Source organism: Melanostigma gelatinosum, assembly GCF_949748355.1.
Source record: "Melanostigma gelatinosum genome assembly, chromosome: 6".
Taxonomy (NCBI): Eukaryota; Metazoa; Chordata; class Actinopteri; order Perciformes; family Zoarcidae; genus Melanostigma; species Melanostigma gelatinosum.
This window is the reverse complement of record NC_136639.1, coordinates 9,949,708-9,968,232: the sequence shown is the minus strand read 5'-3', so window position 1 is coordinate 9,968,232 and position 18,525 is coordinate 9,949,708. Positions and strand designations below refer to the sequence as shown.

The 18,525-nt window shown below is 46.4% G+C and overlaps 1 protein-coding gene across 8 annotated transcripts in view; it reads left to right on the top strand.

Moving 5' to 3' along the window:
• ncor2 (nuclear receptor corepressor 2) overlaps positions 1–18,525 on the top strand; it is a 70,990-nt gene that overhangs the window by 48,990 nt on the left and 3,475 nt on the right. Inside the window, exons 18-42 of one of the 8 annotated variants that reach the window (XM_079269567.1) lie at positions 1,211–1,353; positions 1,519–1,654; positions 2,539–2,968; positions 4,395–4,515; positions 5,002–5,266; positions 6,160–6,207; positions 6,540–6,704; positions 6,826–6,962; positions 7,174–7,273; positions 7,410–7,514; positions 8,233–8,336; positions 10,680–10,830; positions 10,948–11,091; positions 11,224–11,316; positions 11,988–12,205; positions 12,418–12,763; positions 12,880–13,083; positions 13,183–13,434; positions 13,930–14,082; positions 14,176–14,448; positions 14,576–14,762; positions 14,855–15,339; positions 17,342–17,472; positions 17,647–17,822; positions 17,912–18,046. In XM_079269567.1, the coding sequence (XP_079125693.1) occupies positions 1,211–1,353; positions 1,519–1,654; positions 2,539–2,968; positions 4,395–4,515; positions 5,002–5,266; positions 6,160–6,207; positions 6,540–6,704; positions 6,826–6,962; positions 7,174–7,273; positions 7,410–7,514; positions 8,233–8,336; positions 10,680–10,830; positions 10,948–11,091; positions 11,224–11,316; positions 11,988–12,205; positions 12,418–12,763; positions 12,880–13,083; positions 13,183–13,434; positions 13,930–14,082; positions 14,176–14,448; positions 14,576–14,762; positions 14,855–15,339; positions 17,342–17,472; positions 17,647–17,822; positions 17,912–18,046 (4,702 nt within the window). Of the gene's footprint in view, positions 1–1,210; positions 1,354–1,494; positions 1,655–2,538; positions 2,969–4,394; positions 4,516–5,001; positions 5,267–6,159; positions 6,208–6,539; positions 6,705–6,825; positions 6,963–7,173; positions 7,274–7,409; positions 7,515–8,232; positions 8,337–10,679; positions 10,831–10,947; positions 11,092–11,223; positions 11,317–11,987; positions 12,206–12,417; positions 12,764–12,879; positions 13,084–13,182; positions 13,435–13,929; positions 14,083–14,175; positions 14,449–14,575; positions 14,763–14,854; positions 15,340–17,341; positions 17,473–17,646; positions 17,823–17,911; positions 18,047–18,525 lie in introns of all 8 variants that reach the window. The other 7 variants (XM_079269571.1, XM_079269566.1, XM_079269570.1 and 4 more) reach the window with 7 other exon arrangements.

Sequence of the window (18,525 nt, the reverse complement as noted above, 5' to 3'; positions counted from 1 at the left end):
TAAGCGACCCAGCTTTTATTGCAGCTGTTACTTATTGACAGCATTATTGAGTAGAGCGTTGCCATCAGAGTCAGTCTTTCTGATTAATCTAAGAGCTGAAATGGCCGGGCTGTAAAACGGCTGTCCTTCCCTCTCCTTTGGCTCGGACTCGTGCCCGTTGTCCTACTGCCTCCATTAAGCGATGAGATGCAGAGACCTCTGAACCTGTGTCCAAGGTTATCCCAGGAGGTGTTGGCTCTGTGCCTGTTAATAACACCCCCTCCACCACCTCACAACCCTTTGAGAAGCTGTCCTGTTGCCAGGACCTGTCAGGCTGGCACAGGAAACAAGTGGGTGGTGTAAGCTAAGCCTCTTACAACACACACTGTTAATGAGCTGCCTTTAGCTAACAGCAGACTCTGGGGGACGACGACAACACTGGAGCAAAGTCTACGCTATCAGTCTTTCTCACTCACTTGCTCTTACACACTGACTGCTCTATACGTCTCTTCTTGTAGCACACATGCAGTGTGCGTGTGCGTGTGCGTGTGTGTGTGTGTGTGTGCGTGTGTGTGTGGGTGTGGGTGGTTCGTGACTGGTTGATCTATCACAGCTCCGGCCCAGCGGGTGCATGTACACTGTGAGGCACAATCATGTGGTTGACTGAGCAAAGGACCAGGGCTTCTTGGAACTGAGTCACATCAAAGTCAGTCAGAATATGACCCCCCCCCCAGTTGGGAGAGTTGGTGAAGTCATTGGTATGACTGACGGCTCAGCCACCACACTCGCTCTCCCTTCACTCTGTATCTCTCTCTCCCCCCTGTCTCTACTTAGGAAGCATATGGCATTAAGCCACGCTGCTGGTGGGAGAGTGGGACTGTGTCTATGTTGCACCCTGAGCTAAACTCCCAGGCTGTGTTACCGTTTTAACAGCTGTGTAGAGACAGATGCTTATGGCTATTGACTTATCATTGAGATACTTCCATACGGTGCACTTGGAAGAGATTATTAAGATATTGATCATGGTATATAAACCAAAAATAACCATTACATTTACAATCTTTACAACAAGTGCACTATGCCCAGCTTGCATCATTATTTTTTTTTTACAACTGGAGAGAGAATATCATTTGATTGTGGAGTGGAGATGTAGTAGTTGTGCAAGGCCGCATGTCCACCATGTGCAGCTGTCCTGTCCTAACCCTCTGCCTGTCCCATCTGTTATTTCCAGGCCTTCTCCAGTATGGTAGGAATTGGTCCGCCATCGCCAAGATGGTGGGATCCAAAACCGTGTCACAGTGCAAGAACTTCTACTTCAACTACAAGAAGAGGCAGAAACTGGATGAGATTCTGCAGCAGCATAAAATGAAATCGGTAAACACAGGGACAGTTTTTGAGAGTCATATTTGCTCCATGTGATGTTCAAGAAGTCATTGATGTGTTTTGTGTACAACCAAGCAATACGATTGTGTCCGGTTTTGAAGATTATTGACTCCCCAGGCTCTTTTTATTTAGTGTGGTTTTGCTTTGACCCAGGAGAAAGAGCGAAAGGCCCGCCGTAAGGGCAAAGCCCTGCAGAACGAGGAGACCAGTGCCCCGTATGCAGCAGAGGAGGAGGAGATGGAGGGCTCCGGAGCCAGTGGCAATGAAGAGGAGGCCCCTGAAGATGGAGAAGGTAAACTACTCCCAACAGCGACATGCTAACAGCCAAAAGAAAACACTATCAATCGAAAGGCTGTCTATTTAACCTTCACTTGATAGTTGAGGTTTTACAGTAGTGCCGTGCTTTAAACACAGTTCTGCGTCAACATTTGCATGTGTACAAAATGTACAGTCCCTGGACGCTTTATAAGTAACCTTTTCATGAAGCCTGTAATGGCCTGTTGTTGTTTCCGAGACGTGTTCATCCAACTATATTCATTGTTATGGTTGAAGTTAGTGGTGGTGTACAGGAGTGCATTATCGTGAGGGTTTTTAATATTCTTAACCCCTCATATATTTAAATGGGGTGGGCACGGCATTAGAGACGCCTTCATATAATGCAGTCCAGTTCAACACCACTGCAAACGAAAGCACATTTAGTGGAATTAATACCTTTCTGTCGATCAGAACTAAACATTATTATCTTTGAAATGGCAGCATGTAAGGCTCAGCTGTTGTACAGGTTTACCTAATACAACGTCCGCTGATAATATGTAATGTTGTGTAACGGCAAAACCTTTGGAGTAGCTCCCTGTTTGCCTGAAGACGTATACTCTGAAATGACAGATTCAAAAACCCCGCTGTAGAAGTAGACTATGTAGACCGCACGATCACAATAGAGCGCTAAAGCCCCGGGGGATTTTGTCCATCATCCCAATTGGTTTTGAGGTCCTCCTTATTGTACAGTGAAACCTGATTAGGGAGAAGACTGGCACTGTGAAGAATCTGGTTGCGCAGAAAGAGATGGGGGGAGGGGGAGATGAAAGAAAAAGGGACAAGGAGATATAACATGATTTACAGTAGAATCCCAGTCTTGTCGTCTGATCCGCGTTTCCTTTTGTCTCCTGTCCCTTCCAGGTGGAGCCAACAACAGCTCTGATACGGAGAGCTTGCCCTCGCCACACTCATCCGAGGACAGCAAGGCCAAGGAGGACGGCTCGGGCAGGTCAAAGGCCAGCTCCACCACCGGGGACAAGGAGGCGTCCGGGTCAGACATGGGCCAGGCAGGGGATGAGAAACCTCCAGTCAAGGAAGATGCCGAATCCGCCATCAAGCAGGAGATAAAGACGGAGATGGGGGAGACCAGCAAGGAGCAGCTGCAGCCAAGTTCCCCCAGCGATGCCATCGATAAAAAACCTCCTACTGCAGAGCTGGAGGAAGGTAAAAGCTCCACCAAGAGCGCCAAGAAGGACCACGGGCCCAGAACAGGGTCCCATGGGGACAGTGACTCTAGTGCCACTTGCAGCGCTGATGAAATGGAGGAGACGGACAACACGGACAAGAATAGGTAAGAGCTTGCAGCAAGAGACATAAAACATTCATTTCTCAGCTCTTTATTAAGCTCAAAGATGACGTTACAAAAAATCAGTGCCATGATTGGGCCTGCTTGAGATTATTAGAGTCAAAGGTCTTCTGGTTTTGAGCAGTAGGTTACTTGGTGTCCTACTATTGTGGCGTGACTCAAATACCAGAAAATACAGCAGCGAGGGTTCTGAAGTGTTGTTGGTTGCCTAGTTACACTGAACAGCAGGAAAGCCATATTTGGTGAGCCGTGTGTGTGTGCACCACAGGTTGCTCTTTTCTATCAAGAGATTTTATTTTTACTTTGTATGAATGAATTCATACACGTGTGTGAGTATATAAGTTTGTACAAATATATGTATGTATTCATATATACATATATATATGTACACCACACATCAGAACAACACTAGATCATGCTTTTGTCCAGTCTTCAGGATGTTATTTATTTGTTTCTAGAGAGTTTTATAGAAGCAAATGAAAAAGGCTTTGAATACAACTCTGGTTTCATGTACATGCACAGTTACCCGACAGTAGCTCTGAATTTCCTGTTAAACAAACCCCCCTAAATCACCTACAATTTATCTTTGTACCTGATGAATAATGCCTGTTGTGCAATATTTTAACACTTTTTTTTTACGAGAAAAAAAAGGTTATTGTGTGTGTGTGTGTGTGTGTATATATATATATATATATATATATATCTATATATATAGATAGAGATATATAGATAGAGATATATAGATATAGATATAGATATAGAGATATATAGATAGAGATATATATAGATATAGATAGATATATATAAAAATAAATGAATGAATGAAGGAAGCCGTAAGAAATGGGTGTCAAAGTGCGTGGGAGGAGTGATTACTCTTGTTTGCACGGTATTTGTTCAATTCTTTCCATGACAGCAGACTGCATGTACTGGCAAAGCCGGGGGAAAGCTGCTCTCCCTGCCAAAGCAAACAAAGGGACTGTGTGTGTGTGTGCACACACTTTTGTGTTGTTGTGCATCAAAGTGTGTGTCTGCCTGATTCCGAGTATTTTGTGTGCTTTCGACAGATGTGATAGACATGGATATGGATTTTTACTTGCAATCCGTTTCCAGTCTCAGCCTCGATCAACACACACACACACACACACCCCTTGTATTCGTCTTTTTTCTTTTGCCATCATTTGATCACTTAAATACCTTGTGACTGAGGATTTGTGTCCTCTGTGGGAATTGTTAGGCAGGCATGTGGGATGGAAACACAATCAGAACCTCTGCCCTCTTTTTCAAATGTTTTCTTTTTCTTAATCGATTTAAAAGAAATATGAACTCTAACGCAATGTGTTTGGGATGAAGCGGGCAGAAGCCAATAAGAGAAGGCACACAAAGTTATTCCTTTCTCTCTCTGTGTGTATAGAATGACTTCTCCACGGCCAAGTCTCCTGAACTACACTCACGATGGGGTCATATCATCCCCGCTGCAGAAGCCCATGGACCTGAAGCAGCTCAAACAGAGGGCTGCTGCTATACCACCTATTGTGAGTCACTACTGAAACTGTATTTTCCATTCATCCCCTCATCCATCACACAACAGATGGGTACAGAGTATCTCAGGCTTCTCCAGCCGTGGAAAGTGTCTCGTAACAGAAAACTGAGTTGCCCAGCCCTCTTTCTCACACAAACACACACACATTTCCATTGCAGTGGTATCAATGCTATCTCTGTTTCTCTCCTCACAGTGATAACAGCATAGCAGGTGGAATTGTTAAGTCATATTTGTATAAAATAAGCCAGCCAGATGGAGGATGATGGGAGAGATTGCTTTGTGGAGAAGAAATTAGATCCCCGGCATTAGAGAAACATTAGCTTACCAAGAAATAAGAGTTGTTTATTTGCCATCATGTTTATCAGATACTGTATGTGGCTAACAATCTGTTGAATGCCAGGAAGGAGTGGCCTTGTGTTATGTGTGAGGTGTGACTGTAACCTTTTTTCTTTTCCCCTCATCCTGTGTGTGTGTGTAGATGCCAGACGCCTCCATGCAAGGCGGTCAGCGGAGCGGAGGTGGCAAGGCAGTGCTGCCCCCTCATGCCCTGGCATTGTACCAGCAACAGATCACCATGGCTCACGGGGAGTCATCTCAGGAGGTCAAAATGCAGCAGCAGCAGCTTCCAGGCCAGCCGGGCAAACAGCAGCCGTACACCTTGCAGGCAGACAGAGACAGGGAGGCCCTTCACAGCGGCAGTCCTCGTATTCGCCCTCGCAGCCCCTCCACCAGTGACAAGGATGGTACGCACACCTGCATCACGACAGAAAAAACCCTGATAAATCACCAACGTTACCCGTCACGTCAATACTTCACCAATCCGATAGGATTGAGAGATAGTATAGGATGTTTAGGAAGCTAAAGTTACAAATACAGGAACCCCTCTCACAATTGCCAGCGTTTGTCTTTTTTTCCCCCATGTCGTCATTTTCTTTCTCTGTGATCCCCAATGTCACCGTTCTGCAGGCTGTATGCATGCGTGTAAACATGGTACATTGTTGTCAATTTTACAATGAAGGATTAATGGAATCACGACAACAAGATGAGCAGAGGACTCGTGAAAAGTTTAAAAGAAAACGGAGGTCAATGCTGCATAATTTGCCATTTTAGTGGCGTTTGATCTAGTTTTACTTAGTTGGTCCTTGCTACATGCTCTAACCTTGATTCTGGGTTCTCTAGTGTTTAGGGTATTCAAGTGTTTCTGGGACACTCGTGGAGAGAGGGAGCTGATAAATGATTTGGTATTTGCTATTGACCCAGAAGGGAATATAGTCTAGTTCAGTGCAGCTACTGTGAGCTTGTGGAATGTGAGTCTCTGAGAGTACAGTGTAAGACAAAGACGTGTCTTTTACAACCAACTGGGCACCGCAGCAGCAGCTGCTGGGAACTCTTAACATGCCATTTTTAGAAAATCTTAAAAAGCTCTTTATATGGTGTCTGACTCGGAGGCAGGTGTGATATATTCTTACGCTCCATTGTAGCCACTATCTACTAACATGTGGCTGTTGGTGAAAACAAAAGTCCCGCCATGTTGCAACAGTAGCGAAGTTTTTTGTAGTTAGTGCATGTTCTTTTTGTGTGAGAGAGAAAAATCTGTGAGGATGCGATGATCTGTGGTGTGTTTGTGTCCCTTCAGAGCTGGAAGGCAACGAGAGGTGGTTACTGACCCTCCTGCAGGGATTAAGTAGGTTCACCCCTTGCCACACCATTCCCTTTAATAACACCTTAACCACACTGCAGGGTGATCACCTCCTCTGTTGGATTTTTACTGTGTGTACTTTAAAATATTAGCAGTGGCTTGTTGTGTATGTTGGCGTATTAATTCAGTGTTGATGATATCACCCTCGCTGGGAAGTGGCGTGAGGGGTTCTGTGTGCTCGTAGACACCGATGACATTGGTGTTGATGTTGTCGACAACATCAGGGAAGCTGTGGCTGAAGGACAGCTTCTTGGATTAGTGGCAGGTCTCGCGGAGTGTTGCGCTTTTTGTCCTGACTCTGTGTGTTGTTGTTGCAGAAAAGTCCCGGGCTTTCTCCCCGCACGGTGAAGCCAAGAAGCAGGCGCTGGGCCCCGACGACCTGAGGACCTCCAACCTGGGCCGACCGGTTCTCTCCCCGTACCCCATGTCCCCACGAGACATGGCCAAGATCAGTCACGACCAACACCTGCTCCACTTCAACTGTGAGTCCTCTTCTCTGTCCGGCCCGGTCTCGATATTCTTAACGATCCTCCGACGTCATTGCAAGAACGTTGAACAAAACCTCCACAATAGTCAAATCTCATCATCTCTCTCGCCTTCCAGCGTTCCAGCAAACCGGCCACCCCTCACTCGCTAATCTGCCACAGGACAGTGGAAGGCTAGCAGCAGTGAGGCCCCTCACGATGCCAGAGCCTCCGCCACTCATTTCCTCCTCCAAGCCAGGCGGCTCCATCACACAGGTACAGCACCACAGAAATGAAAACCAGGGCATCTACATGGTTATATTTGGCCCGCAGAAACCATAGCATTTAATATTAGTAGTTTTTTTTTAATCTATAATCTCATGCTACAAAAAATATTAACGCATGGATGAAAATAAGTAGAATCTGACACACGTATTTCTACGCCAGAGCAACAATAATATGAATCACCATTTTGACGTTTCTTCAGGGCACCCCGGTGCAGTTGCACAGCCCAGCTCATGGGTTGGACCATGGGAGGATGACCCCCACGCAGATGGGGCTGTCGTGGATGGATCAAAGGAAAGTGGGTGAGTAAAAAAAAAAAGAAGGAAAAAAAAGTTTTACTTTCTCATCACAACTGATATTGAGGTCTGATGCATCCCTATAGACACGTCTCCCTCATCACTGTCTCTCTTTGTCCCTTGGCTTTTCCAAACTATGCAGCCGGTCCTTTTCCCGTGATAAAGCAGGAACAGTTGTCCCCTCGCAGCGCCTCCTCTCAAGTCGACAATTTGCCAACCCAGGGGTCGCCTCATGATGCTGGACGTGGTGGGTGCCTCGCCTTGTCTTTCATTTGATTTCCATCTACAGTAAACTGGTTATCAGTGTTTTGCTTTTGCATCTTTTCCCCTTTCCGGTGTAGTGTGTTACCAATTATATCACGCATCTTGGAAAACACTCATATTTAAATGTGACTGTTTTGCCATACGCCCTTGAATAACAAAGTAAAATCATGAGTTTTCCCACATGTTTGGTTGAGCTTGGTCATGCTGAAAAGATTAACCTCCTCAGCATGACAGTGACCCGAGGCACGCAGCAAGGACCACACTGGAGCCACATCCAAGTCTCTGAATATACTTGAGCGGCCCAGGCATAAACCTAAATATCAGTGGAGAGTTGAGTTTGCCGAAGCTCACCTAATCTGACAGAGCTTGAGAGGATGTGAAGAATGGGAGAAACTGCCCAGATCCATGTGTGCAAAGCTAGTAGACGCAACCTCGAGGATATTCAAAGCCGTAATTACTGCCAGTGGTGTCTCAACACAGTTCTCCTTTTTATACAAAGTTGGGGAACTTAATAAAGCCACGCTTTCACTCTTACATCAATAAACACAGTGTTAAGACTGAATGTTGGTTGTAAATAACACTGTAAATACAACAGCATGTGACTTGATTCCAGCCATGCTCACAGGCTTTTTGACCAAATAAAATGCTCTCAGTGCCGTTTTTCTTTCTTAGCATCTTCACGAACTATACTGTCTTCACAGGTTCTATTCCGGCTGTTCAAGGCGGGAGCATCACTAAGGGTATCCCGGGGACCAGAATGCATCCAGATTCCTCGATCTCCTACCGAGGGGGCTCCATAACTCAGGTGAGATCAGATCAGAGTCTAGATCCGTGGTGCTCGCTAAGGCTGTGGTACGATACACGAGTGAGGAATGTCCGCGTTTTTAATTCTCTCTCTGACGATCACAGTTGAGCTTTGCTGTGGATACTATACTGCACAGTGTACACTTGAGTTAAAATAGACCCACATCAAATTTAGTCTATTTGAGAGCAAGTAACTTGACATGCAGGAAATATATATATAGATATTAGTAATTGTTGATTCAGGCATATTCTGATTTCTGCTTCAGTGATTTCTGTCTCTGTAACAGAACAGAATCTCCCATTCGTGCAGTTTGCTATCGATGTGTTGGGTGTGGCAATCCTGGTGCGAGTGTGTTATGAATATTCTGCTGACAGAGTTCAAATGTGAGTACCGGTAGTACATTACGACAGACTGCTGGCAAACAGTTAACTTCCCCTTTTATTTGGAGAACCTCTGAACAACCTTTTAAATTGATTCAGATTCGTTTAAAAACAAACTGCTGTGAATGAGCCGTTATAAAGGTAAGGAGAGACTTGTTAAAGGAAACTAATAGTATACTGTGTATATTTGGCCCAGTGTTTCCCCTCAGATCAATGCGCAGCAGTGGCTCAGTCAGGTTAATGTGGTTTGCTTCGGCCAGGGTCTGATGGATGTAAATAGTGAACTGAAACTGACGGTTAAACTGTGTCACAGTTCATGATAGTAGCAGCAAATGTGGCTGGAACACAGACAGCCCACCCTCAAGAGTGTTTCATTGCTATCCACCGCTTCTGATTGGTTTGCACTAGTTTTGCTCAAATCCTTTGTCATTTGGCCCCTGCCCCATATTGTTTAAAGCCAAGTCTATCACACTAGCAGCCTTTGTGTAACTGGGCGTTTTATACCTTATTACTTATGATGGTTAAAGATAAAGAGAGCAGCAGGTTTGTTTACACGTCATTTGGCGAGCTAACTGCTGTGGCTGCTGAATTTCCCTCCTGCTGTGACATAACCACCAAACTTTGTGACCCAGTTGCTCTAGCAACAGGTACTCTACGGCGTCTGTTCCCCTATTTTATTTATTCCAGACTCTGGCTAAAGCTAGTCATTGATCTGCTCACTCTAATATCACATCCAGCTGATATACAAGAGAAAACAAGGCTGTTATCCACTGCAATGGATTAGTAAGGAGAAGGCGATGAAGCATAATCAGTGCCGTCGTGGAGGGGGAAGCTCATGTGTTTGTTTAGCTTGCAGCCGGATTACCACCGAGATATATCAATGTTGCACTTGCTCAGGGAGTAGATGAGGACCGCTTTAGTCAGTGCCATCTGATCCTGTAAACACAACAACAAAACACTCCCGTTACACAGAAACGTACTATTCTGGCCTTTAACCTTTAGCAGCGTCTTCTTGGAAAAGCTGCAACTAATAGACAGGAAATGTGATCTCAGGCACTACCGTGTCTGCTGCTCTCCCCCCCCCCCCCCCCTCCCCCTCCCGCAGGGTAGAAATATGACTCACGCTCGGGGTACGAGTGATGTGACTCAAGGTTTTAACAACAAGCCAGTTGTCATCTATTGTTGCACCTCCGCTTCTTCAGAGAGCACCACTTTGTATTTCAGAGCTGTTTGTTTTGTTTGTTTACTTATTTTGGATCACTGTTATCTGTCAACACTGTAACAAAAGCTCTTTCTGGGGCACAAACACTTGAAGAAACGGAATAAATGTTTTGTATTATGCGTTACAGTCGGCTCCAATTCAACCTTCCTAGTCACTTGTACACATCTGTGCCATAATAGTATCAGTCAGCATTGTTTTTGTCCGGCTCTGTCTCTTTAAAAGCCCTCTGAAGCTGTTATCTAAACACATTTTGTGGAGGGCCTTTATAACAGACATTACTTCATTATTCTATTAGCACTGTAGCTATATAACAATCTGTTGTTTTGTAGTGTATCGTATCTACTGTAAAGTTTCATGATAGTGATTATCCCTAATAAGGGATATTTAGGCCACACAACAAACGTTTTAATGTAATCTCTTTGACATTTTAATATATTCCTCTCAGTGAATTTCACAGTATCCATCCAACAGTGTACTTGTGGGCTTTGCCTGTTGTTGCTACAGGCCTGTGCCGTTAGTCAGCATGGATGAGTGCTGTTTCCATAACCTGGTGCTGCCTGAGGAAACCAGTTTGAGTTGTTTTGCTGAGAACGAGGCTTGAGTCTTACGCGACTTTGGAATGTAAAGTTCTGAAGATAGACCGGCTTGACCAAAAATGAATTTCGTGGTCCATCGCTGCAATTTGTCATAGAAACGTAGACTTCTGATTAAGTGCCAGTACGTCTCCTCTCTTGGTCACAGGGGACGCCAGCTGATGTGCTGTATCAGGGGACCATAAGCCGTCTGATCACAGAGGACAGCGCCAGTCGAGCTGAGAGGGAACGGGACGAGGCCCTGTCTAAAGGCCATGTGGTCTACGAGGGCATCAGTGGGCACATTCTCACATATGACCGTAAGTACAGCTTAAATTATATGAATAAATAATTATTAGGTCTCCTTGATTCGGCTACTTGCCCCACACTAAGACGCATTGATTAACTTATTATAGTAACACCTCTGTCATCTGTAGGCCCACCTTCTCAGAACCCTAAAGATGAGGGCCGAGGCCAGTCCGGGGAACTTCTCGGCCTAAAGCGTCCGTACGACATCATGGAGGGAGGCATCGTAAGAGGACTGCCTTTGAGGGATTCCATGTCTGCAGCCAACTGTGAAGGTAAGAGACGACCGTCTTAACCCTGTGTCCTGTATGAAATCCCTTGTTTTACCCTCGTTTAATCACATTTAACTCCCGTTATCAATGAAATCATTCACCTTACATCTCACTGCTCCTTCCTCCCTCCCTCAGGTCTGATTGGTCGAGCCATGCCTCACGATAGGGACAGTCCTCACCACACACCTTACAAGGATGCTCATCACATCCGTGGCTCCATCTCACAAGGTAGGATGACGCCTCACTAACACACATCAGCATGTGATTTTCTGTTCTTCCTCCTTTATTTTAAAACTCTCATTCCTTCTGCTGGGCGAGAACCAAGATTGTTCTGTTAAAAACCTGAGCATCATCATTTATGTCTACATTTAATCTCCTCCAGAAGAGAAACAGGCTGACATCTTTTTGCCAATCACAGATCCAAGTGAGACACCAGCACAGAGAAAAGTCTTAAAGATGTTGCAGCAGATTAAATCTTTGAACTGAATCTGTTTCTGCTGTTTATTATCGTTCTTTCGTCTGTTTTCCTGAAGGGGCTCACTCAGGTGCTCTCGAGTCATTAGACTTATTCCTTATTTCCTTTCAAGAAGCAGACTGTGCCAGCTTACCAGAACTCGCCCGCTGGCAGGAGTACTTTCATGTTGATTTCATATTCATATTTATCTGACAGCAGTAACGTCAGATCACCATCTTGTTTCATCTTGCCCAGAGACGGTAGTGGATGAAGCTGCGTTCAGAACCCTCACTGGTTCATCTGAGCTGATATAACTTCATCACAGCCTTTCTTCACGTCTCTTGTGTCTCTTTCACTTTTTCTCAGTTCCATTCTGTCTAAATTATGAACCAGCATTTTGAAGTACGCTGCCCAATAAGATTGACGATGATCTTAATGATTTTAGGTATACCTCGTCATCTGGACCCTCAGGATGGCTACCTGAGGAGGGAGGCTAAGCAGATGAAGAGAGAGGGCTCCCCACCCCGCGGGCCCGGCTCGCTTTCCGACCCGATGAAGGGCCGAGAGGCCATGGTGCCTACGGTGAAGGAGCCTGGTCGCTCCATCCACCTCATTCCCAGGGAGGAGCTCAGACAGCCTGGCAAGGAGGGCATCATGGCACAGGTACACACACTAACGCTAACATCTCTTTTTTTTTTGTTTCATCCATTGTACTGTTTTATCAGTGTTTAAATGTCACTTTAGTTTGTCTTGCGTTTGTTGGACGTCACTGTTTGGCCTCTTGTTGTCATAGTAGTACTGTTGCTTTATAGATAAAGTTATTATTACTGTTATTGGCCCTCTACAATTAACTGATGAATTCCTGTTGTGTTCAGGGAACACCCATGAAGCAGGAGGCAACTGGTTCGGGGAAACGTCATGATGTCCGCTCCATTATAGCCAGTTCACCACGTTCCTACCACAATGCACCCTCCCACATGGAGATGCGCGCCGAGAGGGGCCGCTACGACGAGGCACCAAAAGGGCGGCCCAGCGCGGTGGTCAGCACGGCTAGCACTATAGCCCGCTCCTCTCCGCTTACACTGGGCTCAGAGCAGGGAAGCAAGGCTCATCACAGTCCAGTGGGCTACGAGGAAAAAGGCGCCTTGAGGGCCCCTTACCCCGGGCCTTCACACCGCGGCTCCCCTCTGTCCAGGGAGGCAAGCCAAAGGCAGCATGACGGTGGGTACACACCGTACAGTCAAGCCAGCTGAAATGTTTCAGAACGAGATAGTTCACTCTTCACGCACCACAAAGACCGTGCGTGAAATTCTTTTGTGTCCTTGTTTTAACGCCAGGTTCCAGTAAGAATCCGCCTCAGGAGCGTAAATCCACGCCAACCCCCAGGGAAATGAGTGCCACCAAATCACCCCTCCAGGGTGTTGCAGATCAACAGACCTATGAGCGTCTGCTGCAGGGTCTTGGGGCTGCAGACGTGTACCGTCAGATCCCCATAGCCTTCGACCCTGCGTCGCTGCCCCGCGGCATCCCCATTGACCCAGGTACAGCAACAGTCAAGTTAGACTGACATTTTTTAAACGCAGTAGTCTGACAAAAAATGGCAATATGAATAACGGACGTTTCTTACTCTTCATACACAGCTGCCTACTACTTGCCTCGCCACCTCACGCCCAACCCGGCGTACCCTCACCCCTACCCCTACCTCATCCGTGGCTTTCCTGACACTGCGGCCCTGGAAAACCGCCAGACGCTGCTCAACGACTACATCACCTCCCAGCAGATGCACCAGTGGCCTGCAGCCGCTGCCATGGCTGCCCAGCGCTCAGACCTGCTGAGGGGCCTTACTCCACGAGACCAGCCTATTCCCATGCCCTACTCTGCAGCCCCACGAGGTGAGACGAACTGACTTCACAACACTGACTTTTACTCATAATTCTCTTAGGCTGTGTTCACATTGGTTATTAAAGATGTTTGGAAAACGGAAAATCTGGCATCAAGTGTTCTATAACGTTTTTTGTTACTTGGGTGAGATTTCTATCCTAAGCAGCATATGTTGCATGCTCAGCTTTGGTGACATTTGGCATCCATTTGTCTTTGACTAAATCAAGATTATACAAACAAGTTCAAATGTATTTAAGTTGTTGTGTAGAGTCAATGACGGAGCAGTTTGTTTTGTTACATTATATTCTCTCAATTTAGTGCTTTGTAATCGTTCACTTCTATTTTGAACCAAGTGGAAAGTCCATGTTTTCATTTTCCTCACATTATAAGCAGAGTTGAATGATCGGTATTAGAACGCAACGTTGGGCTTTATTTATCCTCGAAACCAAAACACGTCTGCAGCTATCCGGGTTTTCTTTACCCTTCTTTTTTTTTCTGTCTCTCAGGGATCATCGATCTTTCTCAGGTGCCACACTTACCTGTCCTGGTCCCTCCCTCTGCAGGAGCAGCCGGCTCCCCGATGGATCGCATCACCTACATCCCCGGGGGAACCGCCACCTTCCCTGGCAGGCCTTACACCACCTCCCCCATCTCACCTGGTACAATTCAGTTCACACACGCAAACACGCCTACGTATTCAATATGTTGAACTCTGATTGTTTTTACAATCTCTTTTACCTTTTTCTATACAGTTGGGTCCTCACACATGAACAAGATGCAGGGCGCCTCTTCAGAGCGTGAGCGTGAAAGAGACCGTGAGCGTGACAGAGAGAGGGAGAGGGACCGGGAGAGAGACAGAGAGCGGGAGAGAGAGAGGGAACGTGAGCGCGACCGGGAGAGAGAACGGGAGAGAGACCGCGAAAGGGAAAGGGACCGGGACCGAGAGAGAGACCGAGACAGAGAGCGAGACAGAGAGAAGGGCGGGTCACTTGGAAATGTGGAGCACGCCCCCATCTGGCGACCAGGTGTGTAGCTGATAGCGTTTTACATTTTTTAATGTACAAGTTAAAAGTAAAACACTGGCAGCACAAATGTAGTTTGGGGAAAGAGTAACGCATTTGTTAAATGAAACAAATCTGTTTTTCCACTCAGGTACAGAACACAGCTTGGCAAGCAGTAGCAGCAGCAGTGTGAGACCTTCCTCCCAACAGTATAGCCACCAGCACTCCCCAGTGTCCCCTCGCAACCAGGAGAACGTGCAGCAGAGGCCAAGTGTGCTGCACAACACCGGGGGCAAAAGTCTTTCTCTCAACGATCACTCCAGCTCGTCTGTGTTCCGGTAAACTGCATTTTAGTTCGGTTTTATACAAGGACGACAGCTAATTAGATTGTCTTGTTTACTAATCATCATATGTTGTTTGGCCCTGCCAGGTCCATGTCCTCAGGGCCGGCCCGCTACCAAGCTTATCCTGGCCACCTCCAAAGGACAGGTGTGCCCCCTGAGGCCTACCCGCCTGCCATGGACTCAAATGTAGCCAAAGAGCAGAGTCGCGATGGAGGCAAAAACAGGGGGGGTCTACCCAAGCACGTGCAGGACCAGCACGGGCCCTCCAGTAAATCTGACCCCAAGCTGTCCTGCCCCAGCCCTGGAGGAATGTACCCAGGTTCCTACCCCTCGGCTCCAGGCCGGCCCCAGCACCTGCTCCCTCCCCAGTCGGATAACCCTCCTGGCCGTGGAGAAAGCGGTACTCCTAGTAGGGAAAAGACTCAAAACAAACAGGAACAAGAGCTCCGAGCACTCGGTAAGACCACCATGACTGCGGCCAACTTCATAAACGCGATTATTATGCGTCAAATTTCTTGTGAAACGGGGATGGCAGAGACGGGCTCGCTTGTTGCCAGCAGCGCCACTGATGGTAAGACGCTCTGGATCCCAGGGTCCCCCTCATCACCCAGACCTTCCCCCGTCAGTCTGTGGCCTATTGCACGCTGTGGTGGTTGGCATTATCAAATCAGCCCAATTCATTTACATTTTTTGTTTTTCCTTCAATGCTATACTTTTTGGCTATTTAAGTTTTATTATTAGTTTTTCTTTACAAACTTAAAGACCACCAAGGGTGCCCTCTGGGAAACTAAACCTCTAGCAAAGATGAAGTTTACAACCCTGATGGGGCATTGATAAAATATGAATGAACAACTCGACACATTTATATTTTCCATGAAGAAGATCCTAGGTGTCCTTTAAGGTGTCGTCTTCAGATAGCTAAAGATGGTGGGATGATGAGGCAGAAACATCCTTCGCTGCTTGTTTTTATTTTCCTTTCTGCAGCGGATGTGACAGAATTTAACATGTGGCACCCCTCCTCCCTCCCATTCGGCTGCTCGCTTACTTGCTAAAACATAATATTTCACCACATGAAAGTGGGCCTGACAAGAATATTTTTGACACTTGTCAAAGCATTTCACTGCAGGAGGCGTTTCTATCCCATGTTAAATGAGACTGCCTGAGATTCATGCAGCAGCTCTACTTCACTACTGCATGTCTTTCCTGTAGATGCTCATAGACTTACTCCAAACACATTGTGCTGGGCTCTGGACAGTCCCTCTCATTAAACGTCATTGAAAGCCTTACCAACCACCAGACTACCTCCCTGGGGTCCCGGAGAGCACCGGTGTTGCACAGGCGGGTGGGAAAGGTATAAGGAGGAGGATGTGAAAAAGACTTTCAGCCATTGATGGGGAGGGGGGGCACTGCAGCTTCTGCCCCTCCCAAATCTCTGCATGTTCCTGTTTACGGCTCACTGTAATTTATGCTGATTTCTTTTGTTTATTTATTTTTTTCCCCACACATGCCAAACACTCAACACATCTCTCAAAATCAAGCCTCTGGAAGTTTGTCCATCATTTGGAATGTGATTTTGTTTTGTTGTCTTTTCCTGCTGTAGAGCAATGTGTCACTCGTACGTGTACATATTACAAAGTCTGTAGGGCAAGTGACGACTGCATGCTGAGCTCAAACGAGTGTTTAAAAACAACTCTTGTGTGTGTGTGTGCAGAAGTCAACAGGAAGCATGCCTCTCAGAAAGACACATTGATAGGACAGCGTCACACCGATGTTGGCGTGCATTCACAAACTAGTTGACTGGACCTTGAGGGAAACGCAGGCTATTGTTAGCCTTTGTTGAAATGAGCCCAGAGTCCCTCCTGTTGTTGCTAGCTAATAACAGAAACCACAGCATCCTGTCCCTCCGGGGGACTCGTCCTCTCTGGGAGTCCGTACAGTCGGTGCTGATCCCTGCGCTCAGCTTACATCATCCGCTCCTGAGATAAATACTGTAGTGCAAGAGCTGTGTAAGAAAACACATAGTGAGACACAATGCACAAGGAGGGGGGGGAATCTACAATGGTCCAACAATATTTTCATATACCGTATTCATGGCTAAGCATGAGTGGGTCTATTTTGAGTTAAGATAGTGTTCATAGATTATTTCTGAGACTTCTTCATTTATGAGTCAGTGATGCAGAACCAGTCAATTTTAGCATCATTTCTGGTCAAAGCTAGGCTTGCTTGGGCTGTATGCAAAGAGTTCCTCATGAATAATTAAGAGATCTTTAGTAGCTTAGCAACAACACTGTCGTAAAGTATTTTTGTTGTACAAAAGCTTGTCCTTTGAGCTTTCATGTGCAAATGCCACATGAAATGTTTACATTGCACAATAACCACAAGTTCAGATGGATGGATGCACAGACATTTCTGAATTATGCATGTTTTCATTCTTCATCTTGAATTCTAAACTAACTTTTACCCATGTTTGGATGTGATTTTTGCCTGCGCGTGTGCGTGTGCGTGTACGTGTGCGTGTACGGGTGAGTGTACGGGTGTGTGTACATGTGTGTATACATGTGTCTGTTCAACAGCTCAACAGAAGATGGAGCCACACGGTCTCTACCGTCCTCCGTCTGAGGAGAGACTGTCTCCAGGCCAGCAGCCCCTGTCCCCCTGCGTTAAAGGCAGCCAGCGGGTGGTCACCCTGGCGCAGCACATCAGTGTAAGTTCACTCAACCACTGTGTTACAGATGGCACAATAACACGATAACAAAACATTCCTATCTCCATATTTATGTAGCACATTTCTGAAGTGGTTTTTAAGGAATTTCGATGTTTAATGTACGCCAGACGATGTTGTCCCATTTGTGACGTGGATGTGTCTTCTTGTCAACAGGAGGTGATAACGAAGGACTACACCAGGCTGAGCCAGCAGCAGCAAAGCTACCACGGCTCTCCGGTCCTGGACTTGACCCGTCCACCCAGTGCCTCCCAGCCCCCGCCCACCTCACAGGACTCTGCCCAAGGCTCCCGATATGCAGAGGGCCTCGGTGGAGAACGCAACAGAGACCGGTAGGAATCATTAACGGAAATATCTGTTAAATGTATCGGGTGGACACTGTGTGTCATGCTGTAAATATATCTCTTTGTCTTCTCTGCAGGTCTCCTCCTCAGCCCAAGACGTCGCCTGTCAGCGTTTCAAATGATGGCATTGAACCAGTGTCTCCTGCTGGAGCCAGCTCTGAACCTGAGGTCCAGGGAGGGGCCTCTTACTCCAACGAGCAGGGAGAGCAAGGGTAACGGCTCACGTCTCCAGAAACAATAAAAAAAAGCAATGTTGTATATGTTCACTTTATGATGGCCACAGCTTGTTTAATATTTAGATTAGCAGTGCTGCCATTCATGATCTTTTCCATTGTAAATGTTTGAGTAGTTGTTTAATGATACAAGACAGGCTAACATCTATGTCAACAACAGGCAGGCTATAATATACAGACATAAATAAGAGCTCCACCTCTTTATATGAGATGCGCCTCACAGGAGAAATGGCTGAGATGTTTCCTCTATGTTGCATGGAGGTTGAAGATGGAGCTAATGGCCTTCCAGAGAGGAGTGCTCTTTCCCATTTTTTAAGAATGGTGTCCAGCAGGTGGGCTCCAGTTATCTGAAGTTTCTTTGCCAAGCCTCCCTTGGACAGCTGATGCTAAGACACTGGAAAGAAGACTCCAGCTAATTACCAAATACAGGACACAGTGTCCAGTTTAGTTCCATCTTT